At 43.9% G+C, this 21,342-nt stretch overlaps 1 protein-coding gene across 1 annotated transcript; it reads right to left on the reverse strand.

Moving 5' to 3' along the window:
- Window positions 1-14,478: 14,478 nt before the first annotated feature.
- Window positions 14,479-20,230, reverse strand: mycn (MYCN proto-oncogene, bHLH transcription factor). Its single transcript, XM_084737458.1, has 3 exons — window positions 19,905-20,230; window positions 18,839-19,498; window positions 14,479-16,553 (listed from the first exon to the last, which is right to left on the reverse strand). Exons 2-3 carry the CDS (start codon window positions 19,473-19,475, stop codon window positions 15,769-15,771), a joined length of 1,422 nt encoding a protein of 473 aa, XP_084593584.1. The 5' UTR covers window positions 19,476-19,498; window positions 19,905-20,230; the 3' UTR covers window positions 14,479-15,768.
- Between the last annotated feature and the right edge of the window lie 1,112 nt (window positions 20,231-21,342).

Consider the following 21,342-nt stretch of genomic DNA (forward strand, 5'->3'; position numbering starts at 1 on the left):
GAATACACTCCACACTCTTAGAAATAAGGCTTACGAAAGGGTTTCTCCTGAAGGGCTGAGCTTCTACCCAGAACCATTTGCTTCTGGAGAACTTTTTTTGTTTGTCAAAGGTTCTCTCGAAGACAAAAGGTTGCATTAAGAACCCTTTTTGGAAGAAAGAGTTCTTCAAAAATTGTTGAAATCCTTGAATATACTCTTCCGTCTTTGTTCTTTGTTCCATAATATTAAAAGGTTCTCGGTAGAACCCCCAAATGTGTTTTAGATAAAAACCATTTGAATATAAAGAGGATCTCAATAGAACACCCTTGGTGAGTTCTATATAAAGAATGGAATGTAAAAAGGTTCTCAGTAGAGCCCCCTGGATGTGGTTCTAGATGAAACCCTTGGACTATGAAAGGGTTCTTGGTAGAACATCCTGGGTGGGTTCTAGACAAAACCCTTAGAGTATAAAACAAAAAAGTTCCTGGTTGAACCCCTTGGGTGGGTTCTTGTTAGCACCCTAAGGATGTGAAACACTTCTGAATAAAACCACCAGAGAAGGTCCTGGGTGGAACCATTATACCATAGAAGGGTTGTCTGTAGAACTTCTTCCTTCTGGGTGAAACCTTACACAGATGGTTTTAGGTATAACACTTAACACTTCCAAGTGGAACCTTCATGAAAAAGGTTCTACTAGGAACCAAAACGAGTTATACTATGGGGAGAAGCCAGAGAACCCTTTATGGTTGTAGTAAGCACCTTTATTTCTAAGAGTGTAAGAAAGGCCAGCAGAGAAAGCTGCAGACAGAGAGATTAAAAAAATAATCTATCAAATATAACGGTTATATTCACAGTAAATCACATACATGAACACTCACAAAAAGAGACAGAAGCATCCTTTATTTCCATCAGAAATTGACCATGACACTCCAGTAGCAGGTGCTTTGTGTTACACACATCCACGATCTATTGTTTGAAATCCCTTTCACAGGTTCAGATCTGCCACCGACCGACTGACCTCCCCGTCTCTGCCTCTCCCAGCGGTGCGCAGATGAGCGCTGGCCCAACTGATAATGACGGGGGAATATTGAAAGACGAGTAACCCCGCCGTTTCCCTCTCTCTACGATTCATTAACCCGATTTCCTCTGAGCTCTGTCCCACATGTGTCAGCGAGGCGCCTGCTGAGGATTCTGCCACCCCTCCCAGCCCCGTCCTCTGCCCCGTCGCACTTCCAGCTCGCCATCAAACCGACAGATAACTGTCGAGGAGCAAGGTCGCCCCCGAAGTGTCGATAACCTTGTAGGCTTTTTTGCCTTAGGATTGCCTACTGTTTGATTGATCCGCTGCTCTCTAAGCTTTAAGCCTTCACATCAGTGGTGTTATGTATTCAGTTGGGCTATTATTTTAGAATTACTGAGTAAAAAGCCTCGAGATAGTGAGATTTAGGTGTTATCTAATATCAGCTAAGAGGCATTAGTGGGGAGGAAATCACTTCAAAGAGCAGCCTTGAGTGGCTTGTTGCTGCTATAAAACACACATGATTTAAATTAAAGTGCGTAGGGATGCAACAATATGTTGAATATCATATCTCAATACAAAAATGTCTTGACACAGAGTGTGGCGATATCTACTGTGATATTACATGGCTAATTATTTAGGGTTCAAGCCCAAAAGGTGCAAAACAAATTCCTGTGAGACCGAATGAGCTAGAGAAACGAAACTTGGCACGATAGCTGGAAATGGTGTGCATTAGGTTCCCGAGAAATATGAGGCCAATAGCCCACATGGTGGCGCTATAATTAACATCCAAAAACACACATTTGGAAAGGCCGACTGACATGAAGTTTTGCACACGCACACAAGTACAGCTCAATGTGCTTTACAAAGGAGCCTCTGGACGATAAAGGTCCACAACATGCACATCGCAATTTGGTAGGCAGCATCGAGAGACTGGAATACATATTTCTATCATAAATGAAATCACAACATCGGTGAGAAAAAACATGGCCGCCACAAATCCAAACACCTTCGCAAAGGGCGGGGCTTATCAGGAAATTTGCGATATCTTATTAACCATTTGTCCAGTCATCATAAAACTTGGCACATATCTTCAGGCTGTGGTTAGGACTAAGTCTGCCAAAGCATTTTGTGGTCTGCCCATAGGCGGCAGGACAGCTGTCACAAACTTGTATCTGAAAAAAACAGTGGACATGATTTCTGTTACTGCTACTGACTGCTCTTTTCATTCATTCATTCATTCATTATTTCCAATTTTAAACTGCAGAAAATGAAAATGAACACAGCAGCTTATCAATGCAGTATAAAAAGTCACAACATGTGAAACAGTTATCTTTAGCAAAGAAGAAAACAACAAAAGAAAAAATACTGCTGAAATGTGATTTTTTTAGGTCTCTTCATAAACACTTCTCCATCACATCTTCTACTGTTTCTCACCTAATCTGAGCAGAGAACTTTTTCCTAAATTTGAAGGGGAGCTTTAGAAAGAAGTCGTACATTTAAAGTCAGAGTGTCGTTTCTTAGTTGGGGTGTGGAGGCAGAGTCTTGCTGAACAGGCAAAATGTGCCTCAACCGCCTCCACTACCCTCAGTACATCCTGCTCTCGCCCCCAATCCAGGCCTTGTGCAACCCCCCCACCCCCCCGGGGCATGCAAAGAGGGATTTGCAGTATACACAGTCATCAGCGAGGCTGCAGAGGTGCCTGAGAGGGTCAGTGGATAAATGAATGGACTGGCCGGGCTGCTGCAGTCCACCAAGATATTATTCACTTGTTAAACCCAGTCTATTTTTGTTTTGATAACGTGCCCCTCTGGTCATAACTCTGTGACGTAGTAGTTAAGAAAAAGGCAAATGAGCTTCGTACACCCATCCATACCAATACTTTAAGGCAGTGGTTCCCAAAGTGGGGGGCGCGCCCCCCCCAGGGGGCGCGGTGCCATTGCAGGGGGGGCGCGGTAAGGCTTACCCGGTATTGACACCAGGCGCGGCTGCGCTGCGGTTTTGCTCCGTCATGCACGCGACTTCAATTAAGATCAGCAGCGTTTCAGAAGCGTCTCAGCAGCGGAGCGTGTTGCCCGCTTCTACCATGGATAAGCAGGCTACATAGTTAAATTGTTTATTTTCTGTCTGTCTTTATGATCGCGAGTCTGCACGGGGTCTTTTATTTTGAAAATCAACCGGATTCTCCCCTGTTTTCCGTGCCTGACTTCCTGCCCACTCGACTAGCTATGTGTCAATTGACGCGCCATCCGTCGGAAATAGACTCGCTGAGTATTCTCCGCGGAGCTGTAATTTATACCAGAAGTGGCTCAGCGCTCTGCTCCGCGGAGAATACGCAGCGAGTCTATTTCCGACGGATGGCGCGTCAATTGACACATAGCTAGTCGAGTGGGCAGGAAGTCAGACACACAAGCCAATTGCAATTTTTGAAAAATGCATTGATAGCAATGTTGAGTATTGTTACACAGTAAAAAAAAAAAAAAAAAAAGAAACCTGTTACACTGAACATAATTACACTGTTAAGGTGGTTTGTTATTTCGTTATTTATTTCTTATTCCAAAAGAGGTTGTAGTTTATTGCAACCTGTAGTTTATGAGGGTTGTATTAGAGTTTATGAGGTTTGTATTAATTACAATGTGTGAAATAAACTGCAATGGAGTCTGAAAACAAAATATGTGTATGTGTGTCAGGTTTAGGGGGGCGCGAAAATTTTCTTATCAACCAAAGGGGGGCCCAGCAGAGAAAGTTTGGGAACCACTGCTTTAAGGGATAGTTATGATTATTAGATGTGGGCTTGTATGAGGTAGTTATCAATAGCCACAGTAGATAAGCAATAAACTGCTGTGGACAAAGTCACAGTCAAAGCCAAATATTACTCTCTTCAATCCAACCAAGCTCCATAGACGAAATCAGTCATTTTATCTTGTTCCTGGTGTACCGCCGTTCAGCATTCACCAAAGTCACACAATAACACTAACTAACAGAGAGGCAGCAGTAGACCAGAAACTTTTGTGTTTTGCAAGGTGAGGCTGTCTAACAGCAAAGTAAAGCAGTGGAAATATTCTAAAAATAATGTACACTTAAACTAATGATGATGATGATGATTATGGCGATCGATGGTGATTTTTTTTTTTTTCTATGAACCTTTTTCAAGTGTCTAAAATACCTTTTATTGCTGACCCTGGCCACAGCAGTACATTGTTTGAAAAGTGCAGACCTCCATCTACTGCTGCTAATACACTGATTATGGACAAGTACCTCATGCAGCTGCACATTAATTAATCAGCACTATCCCTTTAGAACCTGAAAAGCTTAATTTTCTTTTTGAAAAAGCCCCATCGGATAATTTGTGCAGGTCTGGTACTGATATATACATACTTAATTTGTAAAGAGTCTCCTCTTATCTTGTAAAATATCACAGTGTTTTAAAGGGTTTACCTCCTTTAGTCCACTTTCTCCCACTTTTTTCCCACCAGTCACTGTCACCCTTCCCTAGCAACCATAAAGGTCAAGGGTCAGACCTGTCCAAGATCCCCAGTGTTGAAACACTCAGCGCCCTGTGGACTCCAGATGACCATTAAATCAACCGTTACATCACAAGGGAGCATGGAAATTGTCAAGATCCCTCAGACAGACACATATTTTCTGCTTTTGTCTCCCTTTCTAATCATGAAGGCCATCTTTTTGCAACATATTGACAGATAAAATGGCAAGGACCCTTGTGGCGTGGAGTTAAGAAAAATGTAGCAGTCGAACATGGCCCCATTCAGACACTGACCCATTGATTTGTAGCGTAAACCACACGGGAGTCTGGAAGGTCTGCTTAAGCCTGAGGTGACACCGGCACTCCGTAATTAGCCCTCAATCAATATGTCTCTCATTGAGTTTTACCGCAGTACGCGACAGGACAGCCATCCATTCAGCCTCGTTCTGAAGGTGCTCGCGGAGGAGGATGGTTTAGTTTAGTCTAATTTGGTTTACAGGCAGACTGTGGTTATTGGACCAGAAAACCATTTGTTATCTGTTTCCTCCGGAGGAGCAGTCATGAATCAATCTCGATACAAATGTACAAACACAGAAGCGCCCCAGTGATTACTCCAAATAAACACAAGCACACACACACGTGCGCACAAAGGGAGGTGTGGGTGTGCACCCGCATACACACAAACCGGCACAAAACCCACTCTTGCACTTCACTTTGACAAACTGTAGATACATGTCTCTGTTACCGATGGCCACTACATTAATGAGGCCTGCTAGAAGTGTGAATCCCAATATTTACAATAGGCCGGCTTGTTTAAACCGACTACAATAAATGCTTCATCTCGTAGCCCACCCATATGAAACAGGGCTGTGTAGAAGTGATGAAATGCTGAGGACAGTCACAGAAGGCTGAAACTAATTCAATGTATGAGGCTGGAAGGTTACAGGTTCAGTCTGGATTAAATTTTTCCATCTCTTTCGGAATAAAAGTGACAGAAGAGGTGAATTCTGCTCAAGCGTTTGTAAGCAAAACACTGAGCCTCTTACCTGGTCCAGAGGTGGTTCGTCTGGCTGCCATTTACCCTAAAACCTTTAAGGGATAGTTTGGATTATTTGAGGTGGGGTTTTAGAGGTTCTCGTTGATAGTAGGTGTATCTGCTGCAGCAGGTACCAGTCGGCACTCCTAAACATCTTCACCGACTCTATTGCCATTTTAACAACACAGTCTCGACTTACCGTTCTCTGTGCAAGAAAGTCAGAAGTTGATGTGTCTCTGTTTCGATCTGCATGTTTTGCATACTACAATTTGTGTTTTGTTGACAATTGCATACTTTTTACACAACAACAAAATTACCTTTGGTATAGTTTTTCCAACTGGAGTTCAGGAACGTAACTTTCATTCTTCATGGTTTTCTCCTGCAACTTGATTGGATGCTGTCTGATTGGTTCAAACAAAGTGCAGAGGAGGAATTAAGTGTCGACTTCCTGGGAATGGACAGTGATTGCTGATTCAGGAAACGTAGAAAAATTAATTGATTTGTGGCACACTTTTTAAATAACTAGGGCTAAGGCTCAAGTCCAAGTGAGGCCATGAGTCATTTGTATTAAAGTCTGGGTCGAGTTGCCAGTCTTTTCTGATTTTGTCAGCTCGAGTGTGAAGTAATCAAATTTGTGAGTCCACACTTGTGGTTTGTGGTCCAGAATTGGAAAACTACATCTAAAACTCAAAAGCAATATTTTCTTTCCAGAACAGTGTCCTGGTTACTTCACAGAACATGACGTCTACAATTTTCATGGGGCTATTTCTTTTTTCAGTAAGAAGTAGTTCCAGTAAAGATGGTCCACAGGTTCCCCTGTATGTCACCCCCCATCTCTCTCTCCGCTCATGTCTTTTCATCTCTCAGCTGTTGAATCTCTAATAAAGTCATAAAGGCCACAAAAATACTCTACTTAAAAAACAAAATCTGTGGAAGTGTAGGGCAGGGTATCAAACTTCAGTACTTTTATGGCACCAACCAAACTCAAACTCAATACTATTGAGTGTCAAAAAATGCTCGTGCCAAGATCTAATAATGCAGCTGATTGGTTGTCTAACGTTGCACGTCATAGAAACATGCACGAAAAAGAACATGTTACATCCAAAGATGGAGATCATTGCTTTGTTTTATCACCGGGTCTTAAAACAGCCTTTTAGTTTAAAGTGAGTAATTTCACTGTAATGATTAATGTGATTTTCTTTTTGTTGAAATGGATTCAGTAGCGATAAATGCAATGTTCAGGAATGAAGCTGTTGAAGCTGAATTATCCTAATAGTAACAGTATCGAAAATTTCTCAATGATACCCAACCCTATTCAAGTTACAAGTGCTGTGAGTGTGTGACCACACACTAAATTCTGCTGATACCACACAAGCTTGTCATATTTAACCAGAACTGACTTCACGATTAGGATAAATGAGAAAATGTTTGTTTTAAACTGTTAAAAGTCTATATTTTGCGGTTTGTGCAGTTTGTACCTGTGTTTTTAACGTCTTGTCTGTCTCTTCTATTTTCTCTGAAGCGCTTTGTAACTACTGTTTTGAGAAGAGCTTTATAAATGACTCACTGACAGCAGACTGTCTCTAAACTTAATACGCTGATTGAGCCGTCTGTTGATATTCAAACATTGAACCCTAGACACTAACAGCCTAAATATACTGTTATACAGTGCGGCGGCTGACAGCGGGTTCAGGCTGGTTTTGGACATGCTTGTGGCTTTGACTGTTAGATGTCATGTTGTATAGGAGCTCAGGCGCTGACAGACACATTGCGAGGACACTTGGCACAGCAGGCTAATTGCCAGAGGCCTGCCTCAAAACAATGGCCTCAGAGAAACATGTAACTTACTTTAGAGGACAGCACTTGTGCGATCAATGGCCGCACGACAATGGTGTTCAAAATCAATACGGGCTGAGGATGTGACAGCATGAATGAAGGAAGTGAATGGATGTCAGCACGGATATATTTTGCCGGTGGATGCTGAAAGATAAACTGTACTTGGCTGAATTTGTTTTAATAATTAGTGCTTCAACGCTCTCTTGTTCCGTCCCCTTAGTCATTGTCTGTCTCTCACTTTTTAAAATCTCTCTTTCTGTTTTCCTCTCTCCCTCACCTTTTCTTTCTTTTCCTAGGTGCTATGAATATTTCTTTGCCGTCAGACAACATGTTCGGATGGAAAACCACCATTATACAACCCCAATTCTAAAAAAGTTGGGCCGTTATGTGAAATGTAAATGAAAACAGAATGCAATGATTTGCACATATGCAAACAAACTAAGAGATCAAGGCAGCGGAAGTACAGAAACTCCCGTTTTCTGCGTGGTAAAATTACTGATTTTGCCCATGGAGTTTGGTTGGTTTCTAGAGACAGGACCTGTGTGATCAGTGTCCGCACAACAATGGCATTCAAAATCAACATGGAGTGGGCATGTAGCAGCATGAATGAAGGAAGCGAGTGGACGTCAGCACAGATATATTATATCAGTGAAAGGTAAACTGTACTGGGCGAATTTGTTTTAATAATTAGTGCTTCACGGAGGCTTTTCCCCTCCTTTCTTCCCATTGTTACCACTCTCTTCTTGTTCCATCCTCTATCTTAATCATTGCCTTTCTATCTCTTCTTCTTTTTCTCTTTTCTCCACTCTCCCTCGCTTTTTCTTTCTTTTTCTAGGTGCTGTGTTGTGCAGCCAAGGCCGTTTCTTCCTCAGAACGCGCTCTTGAAAGGCTATTCATGGATTCTTCAATGAAACCCTATTACATTTGTGTGCGAGTGTGTGTGTGTGTGTGTGTGTGTGTGTGTGTGTGTGTGAGGGAAAGAGAGACGAAGAAAGAAAAATAAAGAGAGGGAAAGGTATTCCGGGGGCCGGGCTACAGTACCATCTGTATGCAAATCTCCTCAGACTTTGGTAAACTTTGATCAAACACTCAGGCCTCCTTTTCTCTGCTGTCCCACCCTCCCTCCCTCCTTCTCTTGCCTCCCTGTCCACTATGTGCTCTGCAATTACTGTAGCTCCATAGTTCTTTGTCAGGCCCGCATATTACCCAGCTAGGGCAATGTGTTCCCTCGAGGAACTGCCTCTCGCACACATACATCCACGTTTTCTGCCCCAATACCCCTTTGATACCCTCCCTGCATCGGGCTCTGCTCCTCTACCCTACCACACAACCCCAACACGCACCATTTCTGAGCACCTGCGACCACGCTGGACCCCACAACAGATGGTGACACACACATAAACACACGCACACACACACACACACACCCCTCCACAGATAGCAGGGCTCTTGGCAAACAGAGCCCAGTGTGGCGCATGGGTGACGGGCATGCTTTTGTGCAGAGGTTTGGGCACGCACACGCACGCTTATGTACCGACACACACACACACACAGCAGCCATTGTTTCCTCCATATGGGAAGGTTAACATGCTGAATACAGATCCGGTGTCCAACAGGACAATAGAAATGTTTTGACAAGTGTTGTCAATGAATGAAGATCTCAAAACGGATGACAAGACGCGCTAAAACACAAACATGCCACATTATCTCTCTGTGTGTATTAATGTGCGTCCGTCAGTGGGGTGTAAGCCCATTAGAGTTGTGTTGTGTGTGTGTGTGTGTGTGTGTGTGTCTGGGCAGCTCCAGCCAGGCAGTCAGTGGGCAGGCGGATAATGGGTATTAATCAGGGAAAAGCCACGGCCATATGTCTGTTTAACGTAGGAGATGGCTCGCCCCGAATGTCGGCTCCCCTCTAAAACAATTAGCCTCATTTCACAGAGTAGATAGCTTAACTGTAGCTGAAGCGTGTGAGCATATTAGTGTGTGTGTGTGTGTGTTGGGGGGAGGAAGAGGAAGGCAGTGTGTGTGTGTGTGTGTGTGTGTGTGTGTGCACAGCTGAGAGGTGTTTGTTTAACGCAGGGAGTGTAGCGAGGTCGGGAAGTGTGGCATTGGACACTGTTGTGAAGTGTGTTCGGGTGTGTGTGTGTGTTTGAGCAATACTGTACATGTGTCTGCCTTTTTGACTTCTTATTAAAGGGATCGTTCAGATTATATAATGTGGGCGTATAAGTACTTGTCCGTAGTCAGTCATCCACAGTCGATTGGCATGTCCCCAGTTTGGAGAATCAGCTGCAGTACCAGTGTAGGACGCCAAGTCATGGGACAGGGTCAGCAACAAAATATATTTTAACCATTTAAAAAAGTTCCACCTAAAAAAGATTAATATCACTTTGAGTGAATGCGTTATTGAGAATATTTTCACCAGTTTAGCTCCCCGTCAGACAGTTTTTTCAGATGAGAAACCAACGGTGTGTTAGCCAAATATCGCTCTCCTCCAAACCAACCAAACTCCATGTGCAAAATCAGTAATTTTACGTCACAGAACAGCGGAGCTGCTGGTCTCCTGCTGTCTCAATCGGTTAGTTTGTTTGTGTTATTATGTGACTTCATTCAATGTGAACTATCCTTTTAAAACACAGAAGTCACACAATAGCACAAACAAAAAAACTATTGGATGGAGCCAGCAACTCCTGTGTTAAGCAAAGTAAAATTACTGATTTCATCCTTGGAGTTTGGTTGGTTTGGAGAGAGTGACATCTGGCTTTTATAACACCCGTTTCCTGTCAGAAAAGGCTGTCTGATGGCAAAATAAAGTATCCTAATAAACAGTGTACACTTCAACTGATATTGACTTTTTTATTCAAACCTTTTTAAGAAGCTAAAATGCAACAGTACATTATTTAGCATCCATGCTGGTGCTCCTCTTTGCTTCTCCAAACTGGGGGCGTGTTGGCATCCACTGCAGGTAATACTCTATCAATAAGTACCTCATACAACCCCGCATTAAATAATCTGAACTGTTCCTTTAAATGTCACAGTTAATCTCCCCTTCTGAAGCAAACTGTCTCCGTTCGCTGCAGTACGCTGTTATTCATTTAATGTTTTCTGGGGGATGTTATTGTCCATGAACTTGTTTTCATCCTATAACCAAGCAGGATAAGCCATTAGGCAGATGGTAAGGGGAAGTCCCACGAGAGGGCACGCACACACGCACACACACACACATGCACACACACACTCAAAGACACTAGACTCCTGTCCCATACACACACACATGCACAGTAAGCGCGCACAAAGACACCAGACCCACCAGACTCCTGTTATGTAATCCACCAGTTCCACTCCCCCACCGAGAGGCTCAGTCTTGGGCTGTCTCAACTCCAAAACAAAGTCATCAGTCTTCATATAGCCCTGTCTATTACATAGTGCACATACCTCTGGATCATTTGGGTCCTGCTCCTATGGATGAACAGAGTTCATGTGCAGTGAAACTAGGGCTGCAGCTAATGATTATTTTCATTATCTATTAGGAACGTAACTAATAATTAATTTATAACTAATTTATAGAATATTGCAATAAAAAAATGTCTCAATAATGTACCGGACTGTGAATTTTTATTACATAAAAGGACTGCTACTGTGTGCTGCATTGTACAGACAGATTTTAAACATTCATTGCCGAAGACAATTCATGCCAATAATTTGCACATGCTTAAGTCATGGTTGCCACTCTTAAGAAGGAAAGCAGAAGCTCTTTAAGTTAAAAGGAAAAATTAATTTTATATGAGCACACTATAAACATCAGATTTATTAATTAATAAGTTGTCATTTTTCTTTGTTTTTGAAGTTCACAATATTGTATCATGGACTCTTTGTTGTGGTAAAATACCTTAAGTTTTTGGTATCCTGACATCCCTTTTATCGATTAATTATCGATTATTTTCTCAGTTAATCCATTAGTTGTTTGGTCCATAAAATGTCAGGGAATGGTGAAAAGTGTTGATCGCTGTTGCCAGATGAGTTGCTGATTTTTGACAGACCCTGTTCACCTTTGACTAGAGAACAGGATCATGAATGACTCTTTTGGTTCTAAACAGTTTAGAGAATATTATAGATCCAACATGAAACTGACAGAGGAGAGGCAGTCGGAGAAAAAGCAGCAGTTACAAATTTGTCTGTTACGGATAACGCCATGGATTGCAGCACAGTTAAACTACTGATATTTCAGAGCCGTGGTCGGGGCCATAGATTCTAACTTGCACAAACCTCAGTCACATAAAGGATCAATGAGTCAGAATAAATTAATATATTTAACTAAACAGCTCCCCTGCCCCTGCACTCTCTCTGCTAGCAGCTGCAGAGGGGGAATAACATCCCACCTCACCTCCCCTCAAATCATCTACTTACTTTTTCCCAAAGCCCAAGGTGATGTCCTCAAATTTCTTGTTTTGTCCACAACCCAAAGATTTTCAGTTTACTGTCCTAGAGCAGTGCTTCTCAACCATGTCATGCTGGACACAGTATGTCGTCACAAAATGCAACCGTTACTTTCCGTAAGTGTTTATTTCTGTTCAGAATATGTTGGTTTATGTTGGTAATTGTCATTTTTGCGCTAGTTTGTAGTTTTAACCATTAGCGAGGTGGCTGTTACATTTCTTGAGGCCAGCTGTGTTTTGTATATTTTTTCTTCGAGGGGCTGATGACTTTGAGAGGCGCTTCGTGGCTCTCGCTCCAGGCTGCTTGCTACAGTATGTGGCATTATGTTTTCAGGTCATCCCATTCTTATGAACGGGATATCTCAAGAGCACTTCGAGGGAATTTCTTCTGGTCAAAGGTCAAGTCCACGGTGACCTCACTAAACACATTTTTGGCCGTAGCTCAAGAATTCGTACACTAATTATGACAAAATTACACACAAATATCTAATAGGAGGAAATGCTGAGGTGATGACATTTTATATCCAGGTCAAAAGTTAACTTCACTATGACATCATAACGTTCAGCTCTCTATCAGTCCTCTGTCCTCTGTATAAATACACTACAATCACATTTTGCCAAAAAAAAACCATTTAATTCCTTTTATTAAATCCCTTCAAAGTTACAGGTCAATATAGTGGTGAGTTCCTCACTACATACATTATAGGAGTTTGGCCAAACATGGATGTAAACTGCAACTTGACTGGTTGTTGGAGACAAACAACTGTGAGGCAGTAATTCTATTTTTTGACTGCTCTGTTTTATACGACCATTGACAGCTGACTCCTCCCTCTTCTTAAGTAGCCACTAGAGGCTGAAAATGATCAGTTTGAAATCTTGTTTCGGCTCAGGTCGATGTGTGTGGAGGTCATGTTAACGTTGGCAGAACTTTGCATCTGCCAGTTGTGGTGGCATTGCAGTAGGTGCTTCGCCACCTGTTGCCTGATGGGGATCTGCACTCTACTGAGCGTACTCTTCTAGTTTAATAGTTGATGACTAACTGATTAATCAATTCATCAATGCAGCTCTAACTGAACTGTAAAAGAAAACAGACTGTTTGGTTAATTCTATTGGACTGTAATGCGTCCACTAAGTAATATATCGTTTTCACTGAAGAAGAAAGGGTCGCCCTGTCGTATGGTGCGATGCAGTCATTGCTTTCTCAGATAAAAAGGATTAATCAAAGTCATCAACAATGTGTGTTTTTATGTCCTGTTAATTCCCTTCTCGGCGAGTCTCTTTCTCCTTCCCTCTGTGAACACACTGTCGTGCTGAATGGCTACTCAGACCGTGGCAACAGATTTCTCTTTCAGCCATCTCCAGAGAACGCCTGGCCAGACTCCTGAGTGGCACATATTTGGGCTAAGGCCCGACGCTGGAGGCACAGAGGGAAGGAGGAAAGAGGAGGAGGAGGAGGAGGAGGTGAGGGGAGGAGGAGGAGGAGGAGGAGGAGGAGGAGGCCAGAGCCATGTGGCTGATGTTGGTAAACAGTATCCAGCCTTGTCCTGGCATCGTGGCAGGCAGCGCACAACGCCGGAGATATCAGGTGCCCGGGCCACACACAGACCGGGACAAAAGGTAGACTCACATACACACATTTGCATTCACACACACACATGCAGGCAAGGCAGAAATACACAGACTACTAACAGACAAATAAAAGACTCACTCTCGGTGTCTGCCACTCAGCAGCTGCTCCAGTTTCCATGGCAACAGCCTGAACAATGTAGTAGGAAGGGCTGTGTCGGTGAGGAGGGAAACAGAGAAGAGAGGAGAGGAGAGTGTGTGTATGTGTGCTCCGGTGCACTTGAAGAGTGCGTGTGTGTGTTTGTGCGTGCACGTGTGTGTAGGTGTGTGTGTGGGTGGGTGTGAGAGGCTACAGAAGGGGGAGGTAGCCGCAGGGTGCTGAGACAGAGAGGATTCAGAAGACACTCTCTTTATTTCTTTGTCAGGATGAGTCTTTGAGAAGCAGGAAAAACAAATACGGAAATGTCGGGACAGATAGGAAAATAAACACATATGAAAGAGGGCAAAGAGTTGCAGTGACATTAGAGGAGAAATCAGTAGTATATTTACTTCAATAAATCATAAAATTACCATGATATGTCATCAGAGATTAAAGAAATATGAAAATTCCTCACAGGCAGCGAGTCCTCCTTTGAATTTTCTATTCCTGTCCGCAACTTGTGTTTTTGTTTGCTCGTTTCACGTTAATTAGAGTTCAAATTAATGCCAAATGAATGAGTAAGTGTCTGTTTATGAGTCATAGGAAATCATAAATAATCTTTTAGGAGGAGTAGATGTTTATAACGGTTAAGTTGAGTGATGATGATAATGGAGTTTGGCACGCTGTCACTGAACTCCAACTGCAGTGTGTATTTTTGGAGCAGTGGGCTTTTGTTTTTAAGATAACAGGCTTAGCTTTACATTCACAGACATCTGACAGTTATAAACAGCTGATCAACTTACAGTGCAGCAGTTTTGGTCGGTCGTTATTATCAGTTTACAATGTTTTCACTTCTGTGTGCGTGTGCGATCACCGGACCCGAATCTCGTCCGCAGCTAATCTCGAATACTACCGGACCTCATTTTTGTGCGGGCGACTGCTACATGTTGCACTTTTAAAAGATCCACAAAAGGCAAAAGAAGGTCAGGATTTTATGATGTCTATTTATTTTTCAAAATGAGGTATTTCAAAGTGCTATCAGTTGCAGCACTAAATGTACATTTTAAAAGTGAAAAAAACAAACATCTTATATCCGTTTACCCAGTTCTATGCACCCGATAGTTACAAATATAAACAAAAGAGGAAGAAAGAAAAAAAAAAGGCCAGGTACATGAGGATAGAACACATTTGCTGTACAAAAGAATTATTTGATATAGAAGAGGAGAAAAAATGACGAGATAAAGTGATATCTACTGAGAACTCATTTTCATACGAAAATATAAGTATCAAATTTAGTATGTATCAGGTTCACACTAAAAGCATAAAGGTGTGTAGAATTAGTAATATGGTACAATACAAAGAAAAAGAGGAGAAAAAAACAATATATTGTTATATTACAAAGTTTCATGACTCTCAAAAATCGAGGCCTTACAGTACTTTTAAAGGTATATAAACTTCCAGTCTAGTTATTGGCAGCTTCCTGACATGTATAAAAAAAACAAAGGACAAAATGTATTACAAAACAAGGCAGATCTGAGTGTATTTTTGTCTGTACACTATTGTTATATACAAAAGTGTCGGCTAGCAAGGTGCACAGTTATACATCCACTGACTTGGTTTGAGCACCAGTGTGATATAGAGAGGAGTGAGACAAGAGAAGAACCTGTAGTGGCATTGTTTATGTGACCCAGAACGCCTCAGTCAGCATAGTCTCTTCAGTTTTTTTGCAGTGGTGAAGGCAAAGTTAAGTGTGCACTGCTTTCTTGTACGTGAACTCTCCAAGCAAAGTGCCCTCTGACACCCCCCCCCTCCCCTCCCATCCCTGTGGGAATCACCTGATTCCAGGCTGGTGTCACAGTGAGTACAAAAACAAACAAAAAAACAAAGATACAAATAGAAATGATATAAAAACCAGAGGAAGGGAAGACCAAAAACAAGGTGTGTCCTCGCTCCTTCCTCGTTCTTTTCTCTTTTTTTTAATCTTTCCTCAATGTGACTGGATTGAAAAAGTAAACCCTAAACATTCTTAACGTCAACAAATGTGCAAAAAAAGTGGCGGCAGTGAAAGTCCGAGCATCCCTCCAGCAACGACCCCTCCTCTTCCTCCAGGTGTGTGTATAAAAGTCCTCTGAGATGTTTGATATGCAGGCCTATGTGTGTGTGCTTAAGTGTATAGACCTATGTGTGTGTGTGTGTGTGTTTAAGTGTGTTTCAGAGGCAGTGGGGGCTCGTCCAGGGTTTGTGTGAGTGTTTTCATGTTGTAGTGGTTGTCTGTTAGCGAGTCCTCGCCTGCTCCAGCCTGCGCATCAGCTGCTGCCTGCGGGCCTGGAGCCTGTCCTTCTCCTGCTGGAGCCTCATCTCCTCTGTCTCCAGCGAGCTCACGTACTCTGTGGCCTTCTTCAGGATCAGCACCTTCGCCGCCTTCTCGTTGTGCGCCAGCTCCGGCACGTGGTCGCGCAGTGTCAGGAAGCTGGAGCGCAGGTCGTTGCGGCGCTGGCGCTCCAGGATGTTGTGGTTGCGTCGGCGCTCGCTGTCCTCCGAGTCGGAGCTGCCGCGCGGGCTGCTGTCCCCGCTGGAGCTGCGCTTGCTGCGAGCCCCCGACGTGCTGGTGAAGGAGCTGCAGGACGAGGAGGAAGATGAGGAGGATGAGGAGATGGTTCTGGTGGGGGGCCGAGGTGCGTCTGATGTCTTCTGCTTCTTTGGCGGCGGGGCAGGGTCGTCGTCTGAGGCGTACGGCGAGGGGGCAGCATAGTTGTGTTGCTGCTGGTGGACCGAGCTCCTCTTCAGGATGAGCTCCTGAGGAGCTCGGCTGACGAAACGACTCACCACGCCGGCCGCCGACGCACCGCCTCTCGCCTCTTGGCTCTTGGGATGCACAGAGATGGTGACGGTGCCCGTTGCCATGGGTGATGATGCCTTGTTGTTGATTGTGGAGCGCCTCTTCTCTACTGTAACCACGTCGATCTCCTCCTCCTCCTCCTCGTCCTCGTCCTCGTCCTCCTCTTCCTCCTCTTCTTCTCCTTCCTCCTCTTCTTCATCGTCTTCATCATCTTCCTCTTCTGGGAAAAGAAAGCAGAATGTGAATGACTCAACTGCTCTGACACACCAAACATTCTCACTATGTCATTTATGTGTACTGGCAGGTGACAGGTATGTATATGTGAGAGCGAGATCAAGAGAGAGAGTGTGTGTGTGTGTGTGTGTGTGTGTGTGTGTGTGTGTGGGAGTGAGAGTGTTGCTCAACGCTGCTGTTTGCATAAGCAGAAACATCTTAATGCTTAGTGTCAGTCACTCCTCAGCTAATCTGCTCTGCAGGCGTTGACATGTTCAGTCTCAGCGCTGAGCAGACAGGCTGGATTTCTTTTTCTCCTTCAAAACTTCTGCTAATCTCCTCTGGTGAGACAGTTTCAGTCTGATGCCTTCAGTCTCTCAGGTCACGCCGACTGTGTGCAACGCATTAAGAACCTCACTTTATTATCAGGCACATTAAAGAACTTTACTTTTAACTTCTGACCTCTGCTGAAGAAGTTAAAAAATCTTACTTTTCCTCACCAGCTGAGCTCATCATCTTTAATACCTGAGCTGAGCAGCTGAGACTTATCACTGCTCGGCGCCTTTTGAAGATGAGAGGAAGCGGCCAATCATGAGGCCCAGTTAAAATGCCTTTTTGTGATAATGGCTCTCATTATCAGCTCAGGAGTATCTGAAGAGTGTGGCATTTTACAGCTTTACAGTAACCCACTTCAGACACCGGGAGGATGCTGTCTCAACACACACACTGAACACACACAGTGTCTGGCGCTGCCATCAAAACAAAGCTGGGCACAGCTGGGTGGATGAGGGGGCGTGGCCAGCTCTGCCACATGTGAAGCAGGGATTTAGCTGTTTCACTCTAAGAAGGCAACAGCTCATTTATTGGGGTATAAATAGAAGAAAAGGCACCGTGTTTCTGCGTGGGGAGATAAAATATGAGCCTTAAGCAAGAGATAAAATGTTCTCACATCTGTACAGCTGATTGTTCCAGTGTAAGCCTCTAACTAAAGAGATAAACCTTCAAAGTCAGTGTCTCTTTGATGAGAAAGCACATAACACAAATGCAACACAATAAAGGACGCGCCTTCAGCGCTGCGAGTGGCGGAAGCGCACTGGAGCGGTGCTGCGCGCAGGATGGTGGGGCGGCAGGCGATCGGATCACCACCCCTTTTAAGCCTCGGAGCTGGAGCGGCGCCAGGGAGACAGCTGTCGAGATGGAGCGCCTGTTCAAAGCTGTCACCCCCCGTAAAAAAAAAAAAAAAAAAAAAAAAAAAAAAAGAGGCAGCCAGGCAGGGCCCTCCTCCTCTCCGTCCTCTTTTCTTTTCCGAGGAGGAGGTGTTTGGCAAAGGCTGGCTGAGTCTGCCCCTCTGTGCCAAGCTGGAGGCCTTTGTACTACTGTTTCACAGCGAAAACACACTGATAAGGACTCGTGAGTGTTTGTTTAGGGAACTCACAGGCAATAATAGATGGGAGATGAAGTCTTAGTGTGATTAAATACACACAACAGCACTCATTTCCCAATCTAAACACAAATTACTTCCTATATTTCACCTGAAAGGAATCAGGAGTGTGTCAGTCGGTTAGTTAGCCTTCCTTGTGCTGTTACAGTCCAACTCCTGTCCTGACTCTTGGGACTAATTTCAGTTATCAGCTGACCTCACAGACAGTCTAAAACAAGTGCCAATTTCTCACCCACTGCGCGCAAATTGTCCTTTAATCCACGCGTAATGGAGGCATTCACGGCACCGTGAACCTGACACTTTATCAGCTCATCACATTATTGAACACCTTTTCATCTTCCCCCTCCTTCAACCTGCCCCGGCTTCGGCAGTCAGTTCAGTGTGCGTGAGTGTGTGTGGTGTCTTTTTGTTTGGCTCGGGTGCCAACTGAGTTCAGGAAGGCGCACAATTCCCCATTTTACTGCCATCTGCCGGATGAAGAGCCCGCTGATTACATAAACCTCGTTCACTGTGTCACTATACTCCTGTGTGTGAGAGTGTGTGTGTGTGTGTGTGTGTGTGTGTGTGTGTGTGTGTGTTCATGAGTGTGTGAGTTAGTGTGTGTGCGTGGAATGTAACGAGGTAATCCGATTCTGGGCCAGTCATATGAACAAGCTCCAGTCAGTCCATTAATAATAATAATAATGATAATAATAATAATAATAATAATAATAATAATAATAATAATAATAATAATAACAACATGAACATTATTTGCTAAATAATGACATTTTAGTAATGTGGGGGCTTTGGCACCAGAATTCCAAATAAAATCAGAAAGAAAGGCTTTGAACGCGTCTTCAGGAGCTTACCGGAATCACTGTGAGCGCTCCCGTGGTTTGTGGATGTGTTCACAGTCCCGGTTGTGTCCCTGGTGCCGTTCTTCTTGTGGACCGGGAAAGGGAAGACTACCGTGGGGTCCACGCACTCTGACACCGAGCTGCGGCTCACCACCTCCGGCGCCTTGACGCACACGCTCCTGCTGCCGCCTCCTGCGGCGCTGGAAATAGCCTTGCCGAGTTTCTCCGTGACCACCCGCTCCAGCTTTTCCCTGGCGGAGAAGCCGCTCCACATACAGTCCTGGATAATGATGCTGTTGGGGTTAGTAGTATCCAAAGCGGAGCCGAACAGGTCCACATCGTCGGACGCCCCCCAGATATCGTCCTCGGGCAGGAGCAGCAGCTCCGAAGCCCAGTCCAGAGGGTCCCCCAAGCCGAAGCCCAGAGGGTCCGCCGCTTCGGGGGAGGCAGCCGCCGGTGGCTCCCCCGGTAGCGCGGCTCGGCTCGGGGAGAGGGGCGGAGTGGGCAACAACTCGAATTTCTTCCAGATGTCCTCCCCCGGTGGCGCAGAGTCGGGACCACAGAAGTAGAAGTCGTCCTCATCCGGGTAGAAACACGGTTGTAAGGAGTCAAACTCCAAATCGGAGTTTTTACTTATGATCGCCGGCATTCTCTATCCAACAATCCAAAAACCTGTGAAGGAACAAAAGATAGTTTAGAGCGTCTCTCCTCATTCCCCTCACTGTCCTCTATCACACCTGAAAACTGCGCTGTGAGTCAAAGCCCACACACAGACAGTCTCCTCCACTAGATTCCACACTCACTCCTCTGTTGGGGTTTAAAAAACCGCACAAATCTCTCAGGAGAATGTGCGTAAAATGTGACCGTGACGCACAAAGTGTGCAAAACGACGCATCGACTCCAGCTCTCACTTAAACACGCCAGAAAACGTGACTGAGACACAAAAACAGCATGTTTACAGAAAAACACACCAAATGACAACAATCAAATCTAACAGATAGTACGTTACGTGTGAAAAATATTTTTAAAAATAACATCAATTGTATATTTTTAACCCCTAAAATGAGAGGATGCTCACCTCGTCCTGACTCGGGATGGTGATGATAATGTGCGAACCAATTTTTCTCGTCTCTTGCAGTTCAGTAATACAGACAGATAGAGATTTGGAGCAGTCATCTACTTTGGGAGCACAGACAGTCCTCTGACACACATTGTGGCTGGCTGCAGAGTGTTATACACCGAGTTCTGCGGGAGGAGAGTAGACTCCTCCCTCCCTGGCAGGCTGGGGGGTGGTTACAGTCGGGCTTCGGGTTTGTTGCGGCGCGGGAGACAGGCTGGCTGGCACTGGCTGGGAGCTTTTTCTTTCAAGGTGAAGCGAGAAAATAGCCTAAACATCGTAGCAAGAATGAAAGCATGGAGGGAAAAAAAAAAACGTAGCATGAAGAGGAAGAAAGAAATAAGACAGAGAGAAAGGACAGAAGAAAACAGATTATTGACAGCCTGAAGGCAAACTGTCTCCACATCTCCGCTGGGATGTGATCAGCTATGAAACAGTCCAAGTAACCCAGCGGCTCTTAGTGATTTGATGTCTTGTTCAGGTTGCTCAAGGGCACCTCAGCAGCCTGGATGCTACTGCTGACCCCCGGGGACTTGAACTGAGCAAGTGAAGGTCACCGTTTTCAAACCATCAACCCACCACAAGACCTAAGATGCTGAAGCTGTCATTCTAGACATGCAACGAAATTGTGTTTCATAACCGTCAGAGAGCAGAAGCTCAAAAGAACACATATATTTAAAAAACAAGAATACCAGGATAGAAAACTATAAAGAATTACTTAAAAACAAGAATAAAAGGGAAAAAACATGAATGAAAGGACAAAAGCAAGAATAAAGCAACGATAAAAAGGTTATAAACGAGAATAAAATCATAAAAATAGACATGAAGGGATATAAAACAAGAATAAAAGGATGGAAATAGGAATAAAATGACAGAAGTCAGGAATATACCGAGAATAAAAGACAAAAATAAAATAATAAAAAAAAAACAAGAATAAGAGGTTAAAACGGGAATACAGACAAAAACCATAATTAAAATGATAAAAGGGAAAGAAGGAAGGGATAAAATTAATAAACAAGAATGACAAAATAAGAATTTGAGTAGAATATTTTAAAAATAAAAAAAATGTTAATGTAAGTGTAAAATCATAATTTCTATATATGAAATCTATAATTGCACAAGCATCGCTTCTTATGGACACACACTTGTTAATGATTCATTGGAAATGATGTGTTTAGATGTATTCCTACACATCAGGTCCTCCTGCCCTCCTCTCGCTGTCCTTTACAGCTCTGAATATCATGTTCTCTTTTGTCTGAGGGCCACCAGCAGCATCCTCGCAGGATGAAAGCCGAAGTAAGGCTCACTGCGCCCTCCGACGGACACTCAGAGAACTGCAGCAGCCGAACAAACAGCGAACCGAGCAGACAAAGACTTCAAAACACAGAGTCGTGTTTTT

The sequence above is a fragment of the Lutjanus erythropterus genome, chromosome 15 (genome assembly GCF_056507025.1).
Source record: "Lutjanus erythropterus isolate fLutEry1 chromosome 15, fLutEry1.hap2, whole genome shotgun sequence".
NCBI classification, from domain to species: Eukaryota; Metazoa; Chordata; class Actinopteri; order Lutjaniformes; family Lutjanidae; genus Lutjanus; species Lutjanus erythropterus.

Coding starts and splice junctions, on each gene's coding strand:
- mycn (XM_084737458.1), bottom strand. CDS start 19,475: ATGCCGGCGATCATAAGTAAAAACTCCGATTTGGAGTTTGACTCCTTA. Junction 16,554..18,838: donor GAGCGCTCACAGTGATTCCG/GTAAGCTCCTGA, acceptor TTCTTTTCCCAG/AAGAGGAAGATGATGAAGAC.